Raw genomic sequence first — 25,491 nt, forward strand, 5'->3', positions numbered from 1 at the left:
GTGGTCAATATCAACCCTCATGTTTGGGAGTCACTGAACAATTTGAAATTTTTTGAAAGAATTGATGAGCTGAAGTTGAGGATCCCTGATCTAATCCTTTTGACAAATGTATCTAATCTAGCTGCATGTGGAAAGCATTTTTTATGACAATATAGGGACTGAGGTAACTCCATGAACTGTCATCATTCAGAATGATATCAAAATGCTTTTACTTTGGGTCTGCAAGCAAAATCTTTTCAGAATATGCCTTGGAAATTTTCCTGTGGATGCCTTCTAGTTGACATCTGTAATTGTTCCCAAAAGGAGGGAGGATTAGTGGAGATGTCACCAAACCGTTAGGAGGCCCTTCTTGCCTTTCATCCTGTCCCAGTCAAAGGTAGGCCACATGGACCCATGTTTGCTTGGCCTAAAATAAATATATCTTGGCTGAATCCTTATTACTGTGAGGCAGAGTGAATCAAGGGAAATTGTTCACATATATGTGAGAGAAATAAAATGGAGGAATGAAAAAGCACCTTTTCATACATTTGAATAGCCACTGTCTTTTGGAACCAAAATCAAATGCATTTCATGTTATCACCTGAGAGATAACTCTTCAAACTAATCAATGCATTAGTGGAAACAATTAAGATAAATGAGGCAATTTATTATAAATGATCTATCTTTATATATTAATCTATCAAGATTAACATTTTAAATTATTTTTTCTGAACTAATGATAATTAACCTACTATACTTACAGAGTTTGAACATAGCTGATTTCTTTTCTTTTGTATAAATAATTTTAGGTAGAGCAAATAATAGAAAATGGATAAAAATGCAAACTAAAGATCATACTTCCACATTTTCATATTGTATACTAGTTATATACAGTATTTCAATAATATTTCATAATTGTAGAAAGAAGCAAGTTAGCAGAGGTTTTTTTTTAACTTTGGAAAGGAAATGGTATAAGATGGGAAACTACCAAAAATATGCCTGATAAACACACATATGAAGCATCCTTTTTTTCAGAATTAAGGCCCATTTTTTAAAGGAAGCCCTAATTTTTTAACATTTAAAAAATTTAATGACTATGTTTAATGACTATGTTATTATAATTTGTTATATATTTCTGTTGGTATAGCCTTTTCCAGCTTTTTTTCCCTGCAGAGCCTTTAAGACTAGAAATCTAGAATAATCCAGTTCATTTATTGGCTCCAACACAATTGGATAGTTGACCAGAATAGATCAGAGTATGAAGTATAACTGTTTCCAAGAGTACCCAGTCAATATTTATAGTTAAAATTTCACATCGGTAACTCTCAATTTTGATGTGTTTCTGAATCTGTTAATAGTAATCAATAAAATAATTGACTATGTAGACAAATCAATTATTAGTGCAAACATTCAAATTTTAGTTTATAAATGTGACTCCCAAAAGAGAATATTTAGCTGTATGTATGATAGAAAGCATTTCTCAGAGATGCAAGAAAATTATTGGACTACAAATTTCAAAACTAAATATAAATGTAAATTTGAGTTAGATTATGAGATTCATCATCCCAGTCTATGAGTTTAATGTGGACATATGATACATTAGGTCCAATTCACATTTCTATGCAGAATCTTGACAACTTTTAAAAATTTGTTACAGTGCTTGTATGACAAAGTTATAGATATAAATAAAAACATAACAAATGTTATGTTTTACCTTGTTTTACCTTATTAATAACTTAATTGTAATGTAATTCTTAATTGGACTGATGGACAGATTCTAGCAACATTGTGAGATGAAGTATGGTTCCAATTGACAAGTCTATATCAGATGTAGACTTGCATGAATGTGTATATGTATACACACACACATGCTTATACATATGTGCATATTGTATATGCAATTCAAGAGAACCAATGATGAAGAGGTTGAATTAAATGTTTTCTACACACTTGCCTTAAGGATATACTGCTTTGTGTGCCATCTGACCTTAGTTGTGAAGGTATCACTAATGATGTGCTAGTTCTCAAGGATGTATCAGCATGCTGCAGCTAACACCAATAGTATCGCTCACTCCAGTGCTGGCACACTTTGACTGCTTAGTGCAAAAATCTGTCACTAAAATTTCTGAAGGGATGAGAGAGAAACCTAGGAGCCTTGTTTATCTTACTGTGGAAATGCAATCCACGTATCTAAAAGAGCAGAGTTTCAATCTTGAGCTGATGTGCTTCTTGATCCTAAACAATCAGGATCTTTATGGGTTGCCAAGGACCAGAGAGACAATAGTACAATTTCATACCCCAGAGCCATGCACTTATTCATGAATCAATGATGAATATTTATTCATGATTTGGCTCGATCATGATAGTAAAATGCTGCAGTATGCGCTATTAAAGAAAAATAAGAGTATCCATAGTTTCCAGAAATTGCAGTAGTAAGGCTGCTTACTCATGCATAGTATGGTAATCAAATCATGCCTGTAAAGTTAACTGCATTGGTAATCAATTGTCTCTAGCAATTGTCTCCTAGTCTCCAGTGTTTTAATCTTTTAAAATAGCAAGTGGTTTGGGGTAGGACTGTCCAGGGTTTCTTATGAGGAATCTCTTTAGCTATCTCTTTTTATTTAACGTTTTAGAAGGATGTAGATCATGATTTTAAAAAAAATTAACAGGGACATTAACAATTTATTAATTAGCTTTCAAATGTTTGCTGTCCTTATGGCTAATAAACTTTCCATTGAAGAATGAAGTTTATTAAAGATGCAATACAAGCTTAGTAAAGATGTTTTTTCTATTCTGAAAAAAAGATTGATGAGATCTTATATGAAGTTCTTGAGCATTCTCTCTTTCTTTCCCCAGGTTTCCATTCTGAACTACTTCACTTTGCTTTTGCTGTCTTTTTTTTTTTATCCCTTAATTCTGTTATCTCCGTCTTCTTTTTTCAACTTTAATTCTTCCTTCCTGCCCCTAAAAAATTCTGGCTAAAGGTTGTTTTTTTACTTATTTAACTCTTTGCTGCAGATTTGCTTCAGCTCCAAACTTGGTTTCAGCTTCTTATGTGTTCATGAATTCCAGCAAGAACAGTTGTGGTTCGGTCCAGTCTGAGTTTGAGAAATTTCAAATTGCTTTCCTGAGCTTAGTGGGGAGCAAATTTCTTTTATTTTTCTTGTGCTTCTTAATGCCACCTTTTGCTCTTCCTCAAGCCCCAAATCTCTGCTACTTTATTGTACCTGCTAAAAATATTATTGCTTCATTGCTCCCATTCTTTGAAATGATTCTTTGCGGCCTGTAGTTTGCAGTTTGCTTTTCTTCTTGCCTTTTGTTTCTGGAAGCTCCGTTTTGCTCACCAGCTTTTTACACTTCTTCCCAACCTGTTTTTCCACTATTGAGTGTTCCCAAATTCTCTGTTCCTCATTGCCTTACCAACTTTTTTGACTCTTGGTTTATCAAAATCTGTTGTTTTTGAAAATACATTAAATGATTTCTTTGTCTCCGGTTGTTTTACTTCCCTTATTAGATATTGACATTTCTTCAAAACTGTGAGAATAATTTTCATTTTCTGTTACTGAAAGCCTCATTTAGGGGTTTTAGAACTTGGGCATTTCATACCTTGATTGTAATATTCTTAAGTTTCCTATTGATAATATATTCTATTCTGCAGTTAACATACTTGAGGTCAAGTTTGGGCTGTTACTAGCTATGTGTCTTTTGGGATTAGAATCAATAAATAGATGCTTTTGTTTAGTTCTATTTGTAAACCATGTGTGTGAGAGAGAAGAAGAAAAAACCAGAAATTTATTGTTTACAATGGAGGTGTAAAATAGAAGTGTAAAATACATGCGCCACAGATTCAGGAAGAGTAATATGCTGTCCTCTCTTTGTTCAGCTGGGTTGTGCTGAAACTAAACAACCTGTTGTAACACAGTTGTTTGTAGTAGTAGATGTTCTGCTTGGGCAAAATCAAGGTGCAACAATTTTACGACTTAATAGGAATCTTAGATTTGTGAACTAATGTGTTTGGAAAATAATTTCCAATTAATTTAAATTTTGCAAATGTTGCTGCTTTTTTAACAAAACAATTTCCTTCTAGAACTTCCAAATTACAATTTTTTTAATTATGAAAATGTGTTAATGGACTGAATTAGCTATACAGCTGTAACTTTTCTGCAAGTTTGATACCAATATATTGTTTTAATACCAATTTTAGTGACTATTCCCCTGAAATGAAAGCAAGCTTATGTTCTCAAGGTGTCACTGTTTTGAAATAATGAATCCTCCTGAAACCTTGCTTGCTTTATTCTTCCTTTCTAATTTATGATTACGTGAGTTTGCCAAGCATTCTCCAAAGGCCCGAAATATCCATTCAGTTGGCCAGTGAATGAACTGTATTTACACCCACGTGTGATGGCATCATGGGATAAAAGCACGGATTCACAGGTTATATTCATAAAGTCTAAGAGGAGAATTGAAATGCACTTCATCTCTTTGCATAAACGTATGACATGTTTATGAATCTCTTTTATTTCTTTTGTTTCTATTTCTTCATAACATCTGCAGTTCTTGAAATACTGATGATGTTTCATTCTCAATTCTTGCAAGTTTGGCTGACATGCACTTCTAAACCATCTTTCCAGAATCCTGAAAACAGAATAATGGAATTGTGTAGGGATTTTCTTCTTTCTTTGTTTGTTTTGGGAAGTTCCATTTAGCATATTCTCCAGTAATTGGAACAGTAATATAGCATTCAATTAAAAGTGGGGAATCTGGTACTTCGCAGAGGTTGTAGTACAAATATCAATTACTCTCACTTGAGGTGGGGCTTTTTGTGGGGGGGAGGGTTGTGAATAACTGGATGGAGCCTTAGAATCCCAAATCTCTTAGCTGGAAGATCTCAGTTTAGGAAAGTTTGTTTTCAGTAAATCAACATATTTAAGTATAGCTTTTAATAATGTTAACAATTTTCCTTGGTGAAAAAGAAAGGCTGTGGTTAATTTTAATCCTATTTTTGCTTCCATTTGTTTTGCATTTTATAAATTATTTTGTATTGGTTATAATAGCAATAGCACTTGGACTTATATATCGCTTTATAGTGCTTTACAGCCCTCTCTAAGTGTACAGAGTCGGCTTATTTCCCCTACAATCTGGGTCCTCATTTTACCCACCTCGGAAGGATGGAAAGTTGAGTCAACCTTGAGCCTGGTGAGATCTGAACTGCCAAATTGCAGGCAGCTGATAGTCAGCAGAAGTGGCCTGCAGTACAGCACTCTAACCACTGTGCCAACAAGGCTCTTGAATATCCAGTGAAACAGATTTTCTTCCCATCCTACTCTCCTATATTCACTTCAAATCTAACCTGGATAATTAGGTGAAGTAATTGCTAAAAAAGATTTGCAATTATAAAAGGGAAGTCTTCTTGCCTAAGTGGAACTAGATGCAGTCCGTCCAAAAAAAACAAACTCCACTTGAAAATATATATATGAACATTACATTTGTGTAGATCCAGTGTATAAATCTCTTCCAAAACCCATTAATAGAAAATAGTCAGTATTTAGCAGATTATACAGTTCTCTTGGTTAAGAGAGGCTAATCAAGTTTATGTTAACATTGAGTTTTTAATACTATGGAAACAAATATGTAGGAATCAACAAAATTGATGAAGTGCACCACATTATATAAACCTATGTTTTATTCTAATGCTCATAAAATTAGACTGAATAGTTGTATTTGTAAACAGATTATTCATTTTTTAAATTATTAGTTTTCAAGTGAAGGGCTTAAACAGTTTTGCATTTTCATAATGAGTGATCTCTTTGCTACTGGATGAATTAATTTTATTCTAGTTTTCTCTAAGAGTAAAAAATTCATTGTCTCCTAATTTTCACAGCAGACTGAAGCTCTTTTGTTGCAGTCTGTGGATATTAGCTGCCCAACTCCTACAAAAATGAAGATGAAAAGCCAACAGCAAATGGAACAAATGTTTTCCAAGGTAAGAGGGGGAAAATGCCCCTTTCTATCATTTGAAACAACTGACTTAATGCTGGTGAATGATGATGGGACAGCTAACATTTTGCTGCTGTATAAAATATTGTTTAACCATTCAAAAAGAGATTTTGCTGTGATCACAAATTCAGATTTGCATGAAGGACTTTAAATGCTAAAAATATGTGCAAGGTCAGCTAATAATTATATTATTATATTTTATAAATTATTATTTGGGCCATTTTCTTCCCTTTTTTCATCTCATTAGAATTCTGTGGAATTCTGCTACCTAGATAGATTTTTTATTCCTCTTTATATTTAAATTTCAAAGAAGAATTCTTTCATTTCTCAATTTTGCTACATTTTGGCCCCCAACTGATCACCATAAAGAATAAAAGGAGAGATGATTTCTGGGGCAAGATTTTGTTCACCTAAAGATTTTCTCCAATTTAATATATGTATATAGTTGTTGCCTGAGATTATTCATATGCAATATTTGAATGTCTAGGATAAAGCCATATTAGAACATAAACGCTAGAATGTTTTATAATACCTTACTAGTGAGATGGATATCAAAATTACACAATATGTTTTGTAATAACTAAGTTGACAGTTAACAACAGAAATTGAGAAGAAATAATTTAAGAATGTGGTTCTTTCAAATATGCAGCAAACATTCCAGATACTTTGAAAGCATTCATGCTGAAGATCTAATAATAGAAATGGTGGAAATGTTAAATCACTTATATCTAAATAGAATGGTAGCCCACATAGGCATGCAATGAACTATATTGTCTGTTGAGTAGATAGCTGTACATAAGTATAAAACACAGCCTACAAGGCAGATTCTACAATGAGTTATGCAATATCTTCACCCTTGTTAGGTGGTTCTTATAATTGACAATCACTTTATGTATAGAGGTAGTCCTCAACATATAATCGTAATGGAGCCTGCCCAGTACAGTAGTATGTTGTAAAAATCGCTAAACGAACCACTAGTTTGCTATACATATAATCCTCAACTTACAACCACGATTGAGCCCAAAATTTCTGATGTTAAGTGAAACAGTTGTTAAGTGAGTTTTGCTCCATTTTGTGAACAGTAATGCCACAGTTGTTAAGTGGAACACCGCAGTTAAGTTAGTAAAACGATTGTTCATTGAATCAGGTTTCCCCATTGACTTTGCTTGTCAGAAGGTTACAAAAGATGATCATATGATCCTGGGATACTGCAACAGTCATAAATATGAGCCAGTTGTCAAATTCAGCAACTTGATCACATGACCATGGGGAATGCTGCAGTGGTTGTAAGTGTGAAAAACAGCCATAACTCATTTTTTCAATATTGTAACTTTGAATAATCACTAAACGGATGGTTGTAAGTCGAGGACTATGTTTAGTATGGATTTGCCGGAAACCAAAAGAAAGTGCCAGTTTTCTGCAAAACCATAATAAAAACATGATCACGGTACTCTACAAGCAGTCATAAATGGGCCTGACCACATGCTGCAAATGACTTTGGATGTGTCCCAACAGTCAGAACTTCAAATCTGGGTTATATAAATCCCCTTTTTCAGGTCAGTTGTAAGTTTGAATGGTCACTAAGTTACCAGACATATATTGAGAACTACCTATAGTTTGCATAACCATGTTTGTTAAGTGGAAACTAGATTTCAGCATACATGCACAAAATGGCAGGTAGATGGAAAGTACATAATTTAAGATTTAGCTCATCTGTATATTTACTCCTTTTCACTCAGTTGTGGTTGTTCTCTTTTGGGGTCTTGTTGAAGGCTTCTTCACAACATCTGGCCTTTTTCAGAACAACTTGCTCTGCCAGTGATGGAGGAAATAACTTCTTTTGCCCTGTGGTTTACACTGGCTTCTCTCTGTTCCTTCCATTTCTCACGCGGTCTTGGTATGTGTACTGCCTCTAGCTTTGAAATTAAGAAGCCCCCTCCTGATGCTCCCAAACCTTAAAAGTGCTGCACCCAGCGGAGACCAATTGAAGCCTCATGGCCCAAATTCTCCACCACCAGCTGAGTGAGCTGCTCTGAAGATGACAGAAGTGGTCCCAAGGAAGCCACCTGGAACCTTCTTCCGGCAGAAACGGAATATGAAGGAAGGAGAAGCAGATAGATTGTACAGGCCATGTCTGTGGAAGAAATAGGGAGGAAATGTTCATGAAACCATAAGATGCTCCATGTGTTCCAGAAATGGACCCCACAAATTCCAAAGTCTCACCTTCTCAGTCAGCACTTACAGTTTTGCTATCTAATTTGATCCTTAGTTGCAAAACCTGTAAATGTAATAAACAAATACATAGTAACATGTTACAAGGATTATTTGATACCACGTTGTGATAGAGTAATAACTGGTAAAAGTTACCAGTACCAGGGGACAAAATCAAAAGGGAAAGGTTACCATATTGGTTAAAATGTGGGGAAACATTGCCAAGCTTTTCTCAAATGAATTAACACCTGCTTTAAAGGATTCAAAAATTAGTGTAGAAATATGATAATTTTTATAACTATTTCTGAAAGAATATGAAAAACCTGAAAGAATCAGAGCTGGTACAAATACAGTAATCCTTGACTTACTGCCACAATTTCTGTTGCCAAACAAGACAACAGTTGTTAGACAAGTTTTGTTCCATTTTATGAACTTTCTTGCAACAGTTGTTAAATGAATGACAACCATTGTTAAGTTAGTAATATGGTTGTTAAGTGAATCTGGCTTCCCTATTGACTTTGTTTGCCAGAAGATCACAAAAGGTGATCACATGATCCCAGGTCATTGTAACTGTCATAACTACATGTCAGTTGCCAAGGGTCTGAACTTTGACACCTGATCACGGGGATGCTGCCACAGTCATGTAAAAATGGTCATAAGACACTTTTTAGTGCCGTTGTAATGGTCACTAGCTAAATAGTTGTTTGTCTTTAGCTTTTAGAAAGAACTCTTCCATATCACAATTCTGCAGGCTATGCACTGCCATGAAGCTATGCATGTGATCTAAATCCCAATTCCCAGCCTTGTAATTATGTCATAGGCAAGATGTTGTAAGCTGCTCAGAGCATGTAAATTCTGCAATCCACCAAATAGCTAAGCATGTAATCAATGGTGGAGAACAAGCAGCAGTAGGAACTGGATAATCCTCATAGGCCAGTCTTAGTGGAAATGTATTTTGAATTAAGTGCACATTGATTTAGTGAAGGCAAGGAAAATTTTATTCCATTGTTAAAGGATTTGGTGTATTATATTTTCCCTCCATAGAGCCAATTTATTTACTGATGTTTTGGATCAGTTCCTATAATACCTAGTCCTAATGGCCTTTGGCTATGCCAACTGGAGACTATGGGAGATAAATCTATACTGTGTAAGTTGCGAAATTTTGTGAAGCAAAACTTTTGTTAGCCAAGATCATGTCTAGTACATTGAGGAAAGGCAAGAACTACAGTGAATAGGATAATGATACAGATTGCACCCACTTTGAGCTATGCTGGGGAAGAAATTGATAGTTTTTTTCTTTTTAATGGAATTAAATTCATTGTAGGATTTAACACAATAATTTTTACATATTTTCTGCCTTGAACTAGTTTAGAACCCTTTTTTCAATTGCATTACACTGAGATAGTATTAAAAATGTTCACTTGTGGATAGGACACGTAAACGCATGAAGCAATGTTCTGCATTTGCAATAGCTGCCCTTTAGCCTTTTTAAACTCAACTGCACTTTATTTTATAAAAACATAGGATCCAAAATAATGTTTGAAAATATTTTAAATGCCTGGCTTTTTTTATTATTAGTTTAGAGCAGGGCTACCAAACTCCTGGCCCAAGGGCCAGATGCGTCACACGCCTGCCATGCCTGTTTAGCGAAGGAGGAAAAAACCCTGATACATCACATGACACCGTCGTGACAACATGAGTTTGACACAGCAGTGGGATCCTATCTGTTCCACTACCGGTTCAGTAATCAAATGCACATGCACCTAACACCCATGTACCTAATGTGCGCACGCAGCTTTCCCCACACCAGCTGAGTCCTGCAGCACCAATCAGCTGAGAGGATAAAGAGAAAAGCGCAGGGGGAGGTGGGAGGGCCGCTCCTGGTTTCTCTCTTCTCTTCTTTTTTCCTCTCAGCTGATTGTCTGGCTTTATTTCCTCCTCTCAGCTGATCGTAGGAGGCTTTTTTTTTTTTTTTACTACCAGTTCAGATGAACCAGTCCAAACTGGTAGCATACCACCCCTGGTTTGACACCTCTGGTTTAGAGAAACATCCTGCTAATGAAACATCAGACTAATTTAATTCTCCTTTATTTAGTTTAATTCAGTATGCCATCCACAGCAAGATTAGATTTTTCAGTATGAATAAAGTACAACATCCTAACTGAATGGTAGTTGTTACCTTTCCTCAAAAGCAAAGACTCTAGATAATCATAGCTAATATATTCGATTGGTTTCATGGACACATGCAGTGTAACTGTTTTTTTACTTGCAAGATAATTTTGTCTGCAGTGTGACTTAGGGATTAGTAAGTGGGTTTTCAATTACAGTTGTTTTGCTTCCTTTTTAAAACCCATATTGTTAGATTGGGAGAAGAGAGACTCGAGACCAGTGTGACTTTTCAGCTCTTTATTGAATGTATAGATCTGTACCAGATCTTGGAGCCGCGGCAGCCCTTCATATAGGAATTGCTCGCGGCTCGCCAGCCAATGACAGCTCTTTGAATCTCCCGCGATTGGCCCGGCCAATCGCGGTTGATTCATAACGAGCCAATCACGGTAGTTCAGTTACCCAATCATCTTATAGTATGTGTGGACCAATCAAATACGCAGTTTTTGGAGTATGCTAATATAGAACACATATCTAGAAGACGGAAGAAAATTCAAACCTTCTTACCCTACAAACAACCCATATTCGTTGTGCTTACTTGAATGTACACTGAAAAACCAAGGGGACTAGCTGAATAGTAGAATCTTTATAGTGACGAAATGAAAACTCTTGACCCTAATTTTCGGCTAGCCTGGAAGCAAGATATATGATGTCCACAGGAGAACAGATTTTCATTTGACTCCCTCCATTCTTCAGACCAATCTAAACTGCAATGGGGTTAACTCTGGATGAAGCATTTGCAGTGTGAAGTTATCAAGAAAACAGAAGCCTTTGGTGCTGCCTGTCTCCACTTCAGTATCTAATTAAAGCCTCAAAAGTTTTCAAACCCTGGATAAGATGCCATCGTTTTACCGTGGAGCCTTTGCCCTATTTAAAAAAAACCAGCTCCTTTGCAGGGGGTTGGGGGAAAGGCAACAGAGCTTAGAATATCTGACCAAACAAAGAGAAATGGGCATAGATTTCTTTCTTTAGCAGCCCAGCATGGGGTGTCAGAGAAATCATTAGCAGGCCCATCTCGGCCTTTTCCCTTTCCTACACCTGCATTCCACCAACCCAAGACTGTCACTTTATGGAGCAGGAGGAGGCAGGTTTGACGCCATGAAACTCTCAGGGTAAGCTGACAGCTGCAGAGAGACAGACAGTAAAATGTAAAGAGGAAGGCGAGGGGAATCACCTTTGAAGTCTACAAAGAAGAATGACTTTGACCACTTCCTTCTTTAATTAGTTGTTTCAGGTACCTTAAGATATCTGCCAAGGAGGCAGCCTTTTTGCAGGGGGAAAAAATATGGCAGTAGGATCCCACCCTCCCTTCCTTTTTGTCGCCTGGAAATGTTTTTCCACATAAGTAGACATGGAAGGAAACTGAGATTGAGGAAAACTTTTCAATAGCATTTTCCTAGCTAAAAACTAACGGCTGCATTTAATCCTGAACAAAGGACAACATCGGTGTAATGTTTACAATAAAGTTGGATTCACCTAGAAGGCAGGAAATCCAGAGTTAAAGCTTTCTAAGGCAACAAATAACTTTCCATAGTTTGCCTTTGCAATAAATTATTAGTTCTTATGCTATGATCTTTCTATCAAATTTAAGCTTTTGAATTATTCAGGAAGATGTGCGAAATTGTACAAATTTTTAAATCTCTTTAAATTCCATGGGCTAATTCCATTTTGTGTTGAAAAGGAGAAAATCAGCCTAATTTTTCTTTAAGATTAAAAAATAAATATATTTTTAAAAAATGAAGTGCAGTTGCAAACCAAAAGCCCTTTAAAGACTCTTTTAAAATTGATGTAACACTATACAAGCAGGGTACACTGAAGCATATGTATCCTTTTTGCAGATATCATAATGAATTGCAGTTACTTGAACATGTACTTGGAGAAAAGTATTTTATAATGACATCAATCATCCAAATAAAATGGGCACAACTGAGCTGCAGCAAAGCACTTTAGTATAGATTCTAGAGAAAGAAAATTAAATATTTGCTCCACTTTCATACCAGAGCAAATCAATTCAGTAGTGTCACTTTGGAGCATATTTAAAAACACAGCAAAAGTTTAAACTTTTAGGTAGAATTGTGCATGTTCTTTTCAAAAAGAGCTTTTTGATATTTGAAAAGAAATGACATACTAGTTTGAAACGTGGGGAAAAAATAAAATTCTTCAATAGTATCTTTGCTATAATACAAAACATCACCCCTAAGCTGGAACATTATTGGAACATTTCACTTATTCTTTGTAAGGTGCCCAGAGTTACTGAAAATGAGTGGGCAGCCATATAAATCTTCTAAATAAATAAAATATTGTATTCAAAAGATTTGTTAGGTACCTACAGATCTGGTTCACTGTTTAGAATAGATCAATGGTTTAAGAAAACTAATGTTTAATGGCATCAAAGATGTTCAGAGGGTGGAGTTAAAAAGTTACCTTGATAGCCACAATCATATGAAGCTCATAAAACAGGGTAAGACTTTGATCAAAGAGCTGTCACTTTTTTTACACTCTCTTCCTCTGTGGACATCCTTGGGTGACATGCAATGGGCTACACTCCAAAAAGTTTGTCTAGAATAGAAAAATAAAAGAAGGGAAATGACAGGTCGATTTTAATTGTACTTAATGCAGTTTAAAATATCCCCTATGCATATAATAACTTGGCTTGCTCGTTAACAATTTCAATTTTACCACAATTCTGGGGATCTCTCCCCACCTCAGTGCTTTGGAAGAAATGCATGAATGTGAAGATCTACATTCTCTCTGAGAATCTGACTGAAAAAGTTTGCCACAAACTTTGCCCTGGCTTTGAGTTAGCAAGCCTGTCCTCTAGCAGAAAAGCAAATTGTAAACCCAAGGGTATTTATTAATCTATGACTTTATGCACCACTTAAACAAATATGCCAGATCTGTGCAAGATAGAAAGAATAAGATTGGCATTCTGTTCACATTCCAGTGATGCTCCTTTATTTCAGTGGGTGAGAGTGTAACAGCTCCAAATCTTTCTCACTTAATTTAATAGGGCAAAGTTCCTTCCCTTCTTTTTCCTCTGCAGCTTTTGCAACCTGCATTGATGTTATGATGCACAGGAATTTTGAATGCAGGAACAGAGAAAATTAGGATCAAGATCAGAACATCAACACATAGAAGATAGAAGAGATGTAGGTTGGGAATTAAAGACTGTTTTATTGACGGCGGAAAGTTTGGGTCCTCAGACTTGCAAGATTCTATTAATTTAGACTTATAATGAAAGAGAATTAGCCCATCTAATTATTTCCTGTCTAATTTACCTGGAAGGACTAACAGATGTGGCAAGGTATGAGTGTAGGAAAGCCAAGGAAAGGAGGGTGGCAACCCAATGCGCAGGAATGCCAAGGATGGGGAATTACCAGAATGTCTTGAGACCTTCCCTGCTGGCTGGTCAGTTCCACAGGGCACCACAATCATTGTAAGTGTGAGACATTTACCAAGCGCCTGAATTGCAACCATATGACTGTGAAGGCATGACAATAGGTGCAACTTCAAGAACAGATCATAGGTACCACTCGTTCAGCCAATTTTGAGTTGGCACAACTTTGAGTTTGAGTTAAGTAAGCAAGGAATATATCTAGAAGGGAGGAGGGAAGAAGTTGGCAGAGGTCAACTGGGGGTGGCAGGGCTGGCAGAGCACAAGGCTGATAGAGTGCAGGGCAGCTGAAGTTAGAGCAAGGCTCGGCACTGGCGCAGCTATGATTCTGCACCATGAAGCTGGCCAGCACTCATTGCAATGGCAGTGCCAGCAATGTTGGGGCTGAAGTAGAGGTCTCAAGGTGGCAGCAGCTGGCTGAGACCAGCTCTACTTCAGCACTAAGTATTAGACCCTCCCCCCAATGAGTGCCACTACGCAGTGTAAACATAAAAAGAGAGATGGGATAATAGGTGAATGGGAGAAACTCAAGAGGAGGCAGTCTTACTGCAGTTTATTAAGGCTTGGGGCTTCCGGGACCAAGCTGGGAATGGCTTGGATCGAGGTGAATCATCACCTAACAACTGAGTGTGATCCACTTAATGACAGCAATGGGGGCTGCTAGGATTGCTGTGGCTAAGTGATGTGATCACATGACATTGAATTTTACGACCACATTGCTTAGCAACAGAAATTCCTGTCCCAATTACCATTATTAACCAAGGACTATCTGAATCTTTCCAAAAGAGCATAATATTTAGGCAACTGCGCATTCACTGATCATTTCTGGTTTGTGTGGTAATTTTGGGAACTGCACCTCAACATGTCTGGAAGGTGCCTGACTGGAGATGGCTGATTTAGATCTACATGTTATATTCTATAAATCAAGTTTTCAAGAACTAATTGTAATTGGGGATCCAAGGCTATATAGAATCCGGAGACTGAGTCTAGATCAGGACTCTGCATCTTTTTTCTTCCAAATTAAAGTGGTGGAATTAAATACAGTATTCATAAAAACCACCAATTAATATAATGTCTTATTTGTCCTGCTGAGTCAATGACCTGAATGTTTCCATCTTGGAACACAAAAACATTCAAAGAAGGAAAAAACTTAGCAACATAAGATTTACAAAATGTTCACTATGTAAATATCCAACAAATAAAATAGGATTTGTCATTTATCGTAAGTGCCAATTTTCATTTCAGCAAAAACAAGTACAGTAACATCAGTTCCCAAACCAGACAATAATAGTCTAGTGTATAGTTAACAAAACTTAAAAGTATTATTAAATGCAATACAGTAGAAGGCCAGATAATTTATCACTAGGCAGTGGGTTTTTTTTATACCTTTGATCATTATAGTATCAAGTAATTAGTTTTTATAGTGCAATAAATTAATGCCAATAAAATCTACAGCTATATTTATGTTACACTGGGAATAACTGGTTGTATAGTTTGTTTATTTTATGTTACAGAAAAACATGTCTTAAGGTTGACTGAAATTTCATAGGAATTTTTAAAACCTCTCCTTCTCCCCCTCTGCAGTTCCTGCTTTCTGATGTGGGGAAAAAGCAAGGGGAACCATTGAAATCTCAGCAGGTGGCGCGTTCTTCAGCTCCTCTTCACCAGGTTTGCATTGTCCTACCCCCCCTCCCCCAACCTTTCTATCCTCAAATTGTAACTGTGGGATGGAAGAGGCTATGTTTGTATATATGCAGGTGGGGGCAGGGTTATTTATTTTTATTCTTCACCTGGAGAGACGCCCAAGTTTTACAGTATGAAGAAGAATTTCTGAAGTTTCAAGATCAAGCTGAGAACTGAAAGGAAGCATTGCCTTTTCTTATGATAATTGTGTAATGAAGGCTGGGTAGAAGGCGTCTACACAAGAAGGGTAGGCTACTGGGCCATCAGCTCTTCCCTGCCACAGAGATTCACAAGTCTTCCTTACTTAAGGTGATTAGAGAACTACAAAGTCAAGGGGAGGAGGGGTAGGTTTCACACTCTTATTTGAAGCTCTTGGGACTTAACTGGTTTTTCAAGCTGGCTATTCCCTCTGAGATGTCCATCTTTGAGTTGGGAATAGTACCATTAAATCTTCACTAAGACCAGCCCAAAATAGTGTCCTGCAAACATCCTTAAACTTACCTTTAACCCAGGTCTTTTGGGACTCAGGAAAACAGTATACAGCCATTGATCCTACTGAGCTCTTACCTAAAGTAGAAAAATATAGCTCTGCTTGTAAAGAAGGCCAAAGGTCACTGAATTTTGGAGAAAGGTGCTTTTAGGAAGGTATCCTTAATCATACAGAGGCTGGCTCCAGGTTTGTGTCAACATTGTCTTTATTCAAAATGCCATTTCCCACTTGCATTTTATTCTATGGCCTTAGGCTGCAGGAGGATACAATCAAGCTTCCCAATCAATTATGCACAGCAGAGTGAGATTGTTGGTTATCTCCCTATTAGGGCTGTAAACCTTGCTTTACATTGGCTGCCTTTTTCTGTTCTTTTGAAATCTGTTTCATGGATTTTTGAAGCTTTTTTTCAAATTAACACTTTTTCCACATAGAACAGGAAAAGCAAATAAATTTGCTGCCGCAAAAGTAACAGTCCACCATCATATTTAATGTTATGAAAACATCGTCCTATGCTTTTGTTGCACCAAAAATTGAAAATATTATAGAGTCTGGATGAATCAGTCATAATGTATGAAGGAATAGATTTTTACACTACATTTATCAGTGAACACTAGAGACAATAGTAAAACACATTTATTTTTCTTTATTTATTTTCTTTATTTCTATCAGATGGTCTGATCATTTTTATTCAATAGTATTTAGAATTAACATTAACAAGGACAGAGCAGAACCTGGAAGGTGGTGGAATCAGATGGATTTTTTCTTCTTAGTTTAAGGAGAAATATATATTTAGTTATATAGTTATATATTTATAACTATATAAATATAGTTATATATTTATAGAAATATATAACATGCCTTTTTTATAAAGATTTTGATCAATAATAATGTGAAATAGTCCTGACAGATATTACATAAGGACATGTTTGCTGTGATATAAAATCTGTATATTTTGACTAGCATCTATTTAAACCATAATTTTCTAGTAGGTCACTGATATGGTAAATATGCTTCGAACAGGATTGTCATAGTTTCTTTTTGTTAAAATAGTGAAAAGAAGAGGAGGCGGGAAAGAAAGACATGTACTTGAAACGCTACTTTAGAATATTCGCTCATCATATATTCCTTACAGTACTTTAAGGAGAGTCAATATTTTATTACTCTCCCAGGGCACATGGAAGCTAAAGTTGGCTTCCTTCCGATTTTCCACTTAATCAATAATTGAAGTAAGATTTCAGCTGAACTCCTGAAAGTTTTGATAATCTATTAACCAACGTATTGAGATATTACAACCCATACAAATTAGCCTTATATATTTAATGTATAAATAAACCCTCTCTCAACTTATTGAACTAGTTGTTACTTAATCTGATCATGCTAGAACATGTAAATAATATTCAAAATATATTGATAAGGTTAAAGAAATGGAATGAAAGTATGAAGATGAAACTGAACTTAGACATATGCATATTTCTTCACTTAAAATAATAATAATATTGAATGCACAGTTATAAGATGGGGAAATAGTGGCTTGGAAATAGTAATTGTAACTGTGAAAAAGATCTTGGAATAGTTGCTGATTACAAATGGATGATGACCTAGCAGTATTATATGACTTTTTGAAATGTACTTTTTGTACAGAACTCATCTGACAAAAATTAAAAATAGAATAAATAAAAATAATCGTGTGTGTGTGTGTGTGTATGCACACATACATACATACATACAAAAAACCCTCAAAGGACAGACGTGATGGATCACTAGGTCTTTTTCTGCTGTCAGTTTTCTATATTTCTAAGTATAAATTCAAATAATAGGAAGTAATCATTCTACTTTAGTCTTCTCTGGCCAGATCCCAATTTTTAGTAGTTATTAGCCCCATACTTTAAGAACAATTAAGGGAAATTGGACCAAGTTGGACCAATGAAAACAACCAGGGGCACTAGTCTTGTGGAGAGAGACTGACAGAGCTAGAAATGTGTAGTCCTTGGGAAAGATGATGGTGCTGGTTAGGAATGTGAGAGAGGTAGTAACTGAAAGGACATCATCTGGAAGAAAATTGATCCTTTGATCATAGAGTCTTTGATTCTAGAGTGGGAAAGCTGGGATAATTTTTGTAAGTTAGGGAAAGGTAGATTTCAGTGAAATGTTAGAAAGAGCTTCCAAACAGTGAATTTGACAATAGAGCAGGCAGGGACTTTTATTCATATGTTCCAGTAGAAACTGGATTGGGATGCTTTCATTTGAATTTCTGCACTGCACACTGATTATGGAAAAATATCTAAATTGTATATGGGGTTTGAGCAGTTATCAGGATAATAAAATGAATACATACATGGTTTGAAATTCTCTGTCAGTTTCTTCCCAGTGCCCTGTCTTTTCTTTAATAAATGGCATTAAAGCCAGGGTTCCAGATTTCCAGTACAAATCTGATTTTTTTTTAATTGACAGAAGGAATCAGATAAAAGAAGGAAGCATGAAATGTGTCTTCATTGTCTGAATCATTTGTATTATTTTTCCCTTATTAAAATGGCACTGTCCAAGAGGTGAGTTATAACATGTGGATTGTAATTATTAGAGCAACACTCATTTTGCTTTCCTTTTGTTTTTTACTGACCTTTAGAATCTATGCAAAGTTTCTAACAGTGTAGCTGAAGCTTTTAAAGAGCTTACTGGAATGAAAGATTAAAAGATGATGAGGTGGATAGACACAATTACAGTAGCCCTGGGTGCATCATTGGAAGACTTGAAGGGCTGCTTGGAGAACTTTATGTGGTCACTAAGAGACAATAACCTAGTGACACACAATCAGGATTAAAGTACTTAAATATCTTAATTGCATTCATTGGGACCACATCTGGTTAGCTCTGGTCTAAAATGTTTCCCCATCAGAGTTGGCCAAGTAACATCAGACTTTTGCCCCACCTTGGAACCAAAGATAAGTTGATTGATCACTGTAACCCAATTACTGAAGTATATTTCTGTACTTTCAAAGGTAGGAAGAGGAACTTGTGTCTTGTCATGTCCACAGAATGTGGGGCTCATTGTGTTCAGCAGACAGTGACTGCAATAAATGAGAATATAGCAACCTACAAATTGGCTCTAACAAATTTAAGAAAGCTGAATTGCAAGACTATCAAAGGGGGGCATTTGTATACATTTTATTCTTTTAGAGAGTGGGAGAAAGTAAACATTTGACTATTAATGTATTTAACTTTGTTTTTTTTAACAACATATCTGACATATCCAAATCGTGCTTAGAAAAGAACTGTGGTCTTTGAAATCAACATGAATGGTAGCATTAAGTTATTTTTGTATGTAATGTCACATCCACTTGCTTTCTATATATATTTATATTATAAATTGACTTATTCTACTATTTATTAGTATAGTTATGGAGAGGCTCATTTTAGAGAGTTTGGCTTTCTTTGCATGAACCCAAAGGAAAAAAATTACATGACATATTGATTTAATCATACCAGCTATATTTAATATTATGACTGCGGGAACTGAAAAGGGCAATTTGAAACATCCTTCTCAGATAAGAAAATATTTCAAACTGGAGAAAGTGAGTAATGTCTTAAAATAAGAACAGATGAAAATAATTATAAACAGCATTGTAACAGTGCTGGAATCAATAATTATTCTGATTATTTCATTTGTAATACATAAGTTTTAGGTGACATTTTCCCCCTTTGGCTTATCAAGAGTATAATCAGATTTCTTTTAAAAAAAGTTGAAATGAATTTTTAAAACTTTTTTTGCATTGCATTAATTATATTTTCAGGATTATCTAATATAAAAAAATGATGCCAAAGAGTTATTTTTAAAAAATGTATAGAACTACCTTATACAGATGACACTGAGATTCTTGGCCAGTTTCGAATGTACTGACAGCAATCTTTGGTGCCCTTATTTTCCTGGAAGAATTGCTACTGAAGGAAGTTAGGAAGTGTCCTGTCCTTTAAGGAGATACTAGCTCTTTCTATTCTTAATTTGTTTTGTTTTTGATTACTGTTGGAATAGGCTCCTAAAGCAAAGTGGTCAGTTTTCAGATATCAGGAAAGGGCAAAGTGTCCATGATCTGGTTAGTATCAATCTTATTCTCTCTGTGTTAAGATTTACATTTACATGTTTCCTGTGGCCATATTGTAGATCATGGGTGTCAAACTTGCGGTGTCACGTTGTTGTCACATGATGTTTTGCAACGTTTTTCCCATTCACGGACCTGGGATGGGTGTGACTTCCGTATGATGCATCCAGTCCATGGGCCGCCAGTTTGACACCTCTGTTATAGATTATCATTAATATACATGCTTCCCAATGACTTTTGTTTTTGTTGTCTTTGATGTTAAATGAAATATAACAAATATAACAATATGATTTAGAAAAGCATTCCCAGAAATAAAATGGCAGTGTATTAATGGGGATATTTTATATTCAGAATTTGATTTTTAATGTTCAAAAGCTCATCTGTCAACCATTTATCTGCTAAGAGAAAGTTAAGAATACTCATTTCTGATGAAGACATCAAACTAAAGCTCCCACTAGATAGACTCTGTCTTTGGCCATGCTTTTTGGAAATCAGTAAATTTATGACTTGAAGTATGTGAGTTTTGAAAGATGCCAAGAAAGAAACCTGTAACATAGTACTAGCAACAATTAATAAACTGGACAGATATAGAAGTGTCCCTAAAAATTCACTTTTTCTGCAAACATAACATTTCTAACAGCAATGTGTTAACAGTACGATATATATATTGTTATGAGTTTTAAAAGCTGCTTGATCTAATTTTTGTACATGATACTTTTTCATGATTTGCATCTTCCTATGAATGATATTTTGGATGAGCACAGCAATAAAAATGAAAACTAGCAATAAAAATTTAGCATTCATATGTTTTTCATCATTGCACAAACCCATTGGCAAAATATCAAAACTGATTTCTAATAAAATGGTTGCAACATACATTAAAATATGCATCAAACTTACTGTGTTAAATATTCAAGTTCACATTTAATAGGGTGAAATTGTTTCAACTGACTTTTTTTGGGGGGAGAAACCCCTTTGTTTTTGTGATTTCAAGATGGAGTATTTGTTTCCAAATGGTCATGAACAGTCCAGACTGAAATGCAATAAGATGCTAATAGAAGAAAACACAGCTCCATGTTTAATTCATGCAAAGCAGCAAGAAATGCATCAGAAAGACTTTCCCAAAATGCTCAGTATTCCAAAAGAAAAGAAAAAGTTGTTGAAACAAGAGAAACATAACGTAAGTTTTTTTTTTGTCTTTAAGGCTGCTGATTAGCCACATACTGTTAATGGACCAAGTGGATATGCTTCCTATTCTCCAGTATAAAATTTGGTAGAAGCAAAATTCAATAATCGTTTTATAGAATTTATTCATAAGGCTCAATGCAAAAAATATCCATCTACTGTTTTTAGAGAATCATTGCTGATGAAGGTGCTGGATTTCATATACTAGTGATTTCTTTATGAAGCTAACAAAATTACTTACCATAATTTCTAAATTAGAAATGGTTTGAGTAAACCACACAATGAATAACGAGACCAGTAGTTGTCATTTACTTGGAGCTGGAAATTCTAAAGTTTGCTATTGTGTTTGCTCCGATATCTATTTACTGTATACTGATTGACTTTAGCTTTTTGAACGTATAAGCAATGCACAGGTAGTTTTTGACTTATGATCATTTGTTTAGCAACCGTTTGAAGTTAACAGGTGATCAAAATTCAGGTGTTTGGCAGTCCACCTTCGCTCATAACTGCGGGAAAGCTACAGTTCCCCCTACCTGCTTATTTTCCTCCTGTCTATGACCTTTTGGTCCTCTACACTCCATCACCTCTCTTGCCCACCTGACCTTTGCCATCTTCTTGCTCTTGTTGCTGATCAAATATGCCTGCTGTGGCCCTTTGTGAGGCAACTGCTGGTCACACGAGGCTTTCTTCCCTAGGTCATCCATGACAGCTTCCTCATGGGACATGGGAAAGATGGCCTCACGTGATCAATAGCTGTCTTGCAAAGGGCAGAGGGAGACAGACCTCATCAGGAGTGGAAGCAAGAAGATGGTCACCTGGGTCTGTAAAGCGCAGGACAGAAAGGGCCTCACAGTCCAGGATGGCAAAGCTGAGGTTTCTCGGGATGTTGCAGCTTTGCAGGGCACTGCTGGGCCTTCCTGGGGCACCATGGCTTTTTGCCATGTTGTTAAAAGTGGCTGTGGCTGTGGCTTGGGATTCAAGCCGGAATTGGGGTTACATGCCAAGGTGCCCCCAAGCCACAATATGACAAGTAGCCCCAAGTCTGTGTGGTTGTGAGGTTGCTTGCCATCCTGCAGGGCAAAGGTGCAGAATGGCCCAAAGGGCAGAGGCAGGAAGGAGAAAGGTCAGTGGGGGAAGCTGGAGAAGGAATCAAGCCCAGAATGGCTTCAGTTGGGATGGGTCCTCAGCAAAAGTCCTCAGTGGAATTTTTGAAACAACGGCAGCGGGGAGTGTCAAGATTGCCATCGCGAAGCGATGCAATCATGTGACATCACGCTGTATGACCACACTTAAGGATAGAAATTCTGATCTCGGTTGTGTTTGTAAATTGAGGACTGCCTAACATTATGTAAAAACAGGATGTCTGGAACACAAAATCTCTTGTCAGCTACTTTATACCATGACGCCATGATAAATGGATGATAACCGAAGATATAATTACTAATACAGCTGTTGGTTTCCAGTTTTATTTTGCCCAACAGGTTGAAGGTGAGAAATCATCTGCTGTTGGTGAGAAGGGCATTATTGCTATGCCTTTATCTTTGGAAGATGTAGCCTTTTACCATCCAGTAATAGTACGTTTTTTTTCTTTTTTTAATTTCTTTTCCATTTTTCATTATTTAATAGTAATTCACAGCCTTATCAGAAGCACCTATGCGCTCCCAGTGAGACAACTTTTCTAGACTGGTGGCCACATTGACATTTTGAAAGCATATGCAACTAGTCCTTGAGTTACAACAGTTCATTTAGTGACCGTTCAAAGTTACAACAGCACTGAAAAAAAGTGACTTATGACCATTTTTCACACTTGCAACCTTTGTAGCATCCCTACGATCATGTGATCAAAATTCAGATGCTTGGAAACTGGTTCGTATTTATGATGGTTGTTGTTTAGCAAGGTCATGTGATCCCCTTTTGCAACCTTCTGACAAACAAAATCAATGGGGAAGCCAGATTCACTTTACAACCATGTTACAAACTTATCAGTGCAGTGATTCACTTAACAACCCTGGCAAGAAAGGTCATAAAATGGGGGGGGGGAATTCACTTAAGAAAATTCTCACTTAACAACAGAAATGTTGGGTTCAATTATGGTCGTAAGTCAAGGACTACCTGCACTGGATATTCTGGATAAATAGTTACTCAGGGCTTGTCAATTCAGGGCTGCCCTGTTGGACATTAATCAAATAACACCCATTTAGAAGATAGGAAACTGGCAAAGTGGCTTCCTACTTTAGTATCATCCTTAAATGCTTCCTATCACCTCATCTTATTTGTTCCTGACCAGTGGGCAGATTTTCAAACCTGTTAGTGGGCAAGTGAGCCATCCATCTTCCTTAAAACAGTTTTTTAAAGAATGCCCAAAGGCAATATTTTAAATTCGAGTCCATTTTAAAATTATTTTTTAAGAATAAAAAGACCAAGGGGATTGATAGATACCAAAGAAAATATCTGCAGGTCTACCTGCTGTCTACATGTATTTGAGTAGGGGACATAATGATTGATGGTAAATAAATAAACATCACCCACTGGCAGCTGAGCTAACATCTGTGAGAGCCTAGGGTTATATAGTGGATAAAAGGTTGGACTACAAATGGAGAAATCCACTTCCAACTTCCGCTTCATTCCTGGAAAACTCACTGGGTGACTTCGAGTCTCTTACTCTTTCTCAGCCCAAGCTCAGCCCCAACCAATTATTGTTGGGGGAAAAAAATAAGAGGAGGAAATGCTCTTTTGCCTTTGGGGTAAAGGCAAGAGATAAATGTAGCAATAATTAAATAAGTAAATATTCACTGTCTGCTCTCTGGCCATAGCTAGCTAGATAAGGAGCCAAGATGCTGGGAAAAGTGCTTTGCTTCTACATTAACCCAGTCAACATTCTCTTCCATACATCTAACCAGTTAATGGAGGATGTATGGAAGAAAAATAATAATAATATTACAGAAGAGTAAGACATTATAGAAAGGCAGATATGGGTTCAGGAACTGGGGTGAATTGAGAGAGGTATTGGAAATAAAAAAAGGTAAAGATTACTACTTTAGAGCAGGAACAAAGAAAGCAGACAAAATGGATGTCTCTTAAACAATTAAAAAAAACTGTAAAAACCCAATCAGTCTGATGTTGTTATCTGGAAAGGTTCTAAATACCTCACAAAAGGATTGATCGGCAGTACCTTGAAAACAAGGCAGCAATTACCAGAAGTCTGCATGGATGTATCAAGAATAAGGTTTATCACATTAATCTTGATTTATTTATTTTTATTGGATAACTGCCTTATTAAATCGTTGACAATACTATTTATGTATATTCTGATGTATTGGCTGTGAAGTTGTTTAAATAGAGGAAATATCTGTTGATGTACTAAAAACTTTTTAATATACTTTAGGAACCCAAGCAAATAGGCAAATATTGGACAAACTACACTGGCAAAAATTCCTTCAACCATGAAATATATTAACTAAATATTTGGTTCTGTGAAAATATGCTATGAATACTTCGATCAACATTATTTATGACTGTATGTGTACTGTATCCTTCTCATGCCACTCATTCATTGTAATTCTCTAACTATTACTTTTTGATACACATTTGTTCTTACTAATTGTGAACAGTTACACATTTTTAATTGTTCTGTTGCTCTCATGGTATTGCTCAGTCTCCTAGAGCACCAGTATAGTTCTTTGTATTTTCCAGTAAACGTGTTTCAAATAAATTCCGTTTTGTGCAAGGTGATACTCTAATTCACATTTTCATGAATGAAGAGGAAGACCCTGTATGTGCTTCATTGACTCTCTGCTCTTTCTGGCCAGTGTATCCATATGCTAAGGATTCTCTCTCAGATATTCTTTTAGCTCTGATGTTATTACCTTCTCTACATCTTTGTGAGAGGTGATGTAAAACTTATCAGGGTTGGCTTGAATTCATGCCTCATAAGTACCATGTGGCAATGGTGGTATTCAAATTTTTTTACTACTGGTTCTGTGGGTGTGGCTTTGTGGGCATGGTGTAGCTTGGTGGGAGTAGCAGGGGAAGGATACCCGTAAAATCTCCATTTCCACCCCACCAACCTGCTTTCCAGCTCTGTTCTCCTGTGCAGGGCAACAAAAGAAGACCCAGCCAATCAGCTGGGACTCGGGAGGCAGAAAATAGATGGGGGCGGGGCCAGTCAGAGGTGGTATTTACCGGTTCTCCAAACTACTCAAAATTTCCTCTACTGGTTCTCCAGAACCTATCAGAACTGGCTGGATACCACCTCTGTCATGCGGTCTTTTTCACAGAAATGGGTAGCTTTTG

At 36.3% G+C, this 25,491-nt stretch overlaps 1 protein-coding gene across 1 annotated transcript in view; it reads left to right on the forward strand.

The window, feature by feature from the left end:
* Positions 1-24,923, forward strand: part of LOC113439297 (uncharacterized) — a 54,095-nt gene extending 29,172 nt beyond the window's left edge. Inside the window, exons 10-16 of the mRNA XM_087936927.1 lie at positions 5,861-5,962; positions 15,332-15,415; positions 18,372-18,466; positions 19,947-20,007; positions 21,008-21,193; positions 22,662-22,772; positions 24,584-24,923. Coding sequence (XP_087793053.1) covers positions 5,861-5,962; positions 15,332-15,415; positions 18,372-18,466; positions 19,947-20,007; positions 21,008-21,193; positions 22,662-22,772; positions 24,584-24,655 — 711 coding nt within the window. The 3' untranslated portion in view covers positions 24,656-24,923. The remainder of the gene's footprint in view (positions 1-5,860; positions 5,963-15,331; positions 15,416-18,371; positions 18,467-19,946; positions 20,008-21,007; positions 21,194-22,661; positions 22,773-24,583) is intronic.
* The last annotated feature ends 568 nt before the right edge of the window (positions 24,924-25,491 follow it).

The sequence above is a fragment of the Pseudonaja textilis genome, chromosome 1 (assembly GCF_049901715.1).
Source record: "Pseudonaja textilis isolate UNSWEBS1 chromosome 1, rPseTex1.2, whole genome shotgun sequence".
NCBI classification, from domain to species: Eukaryota; Metazoa; Chordata; class Lepidosauria; order Squamata; family Elapidae; genus Pseudonaja; species Pseudonaja textilis.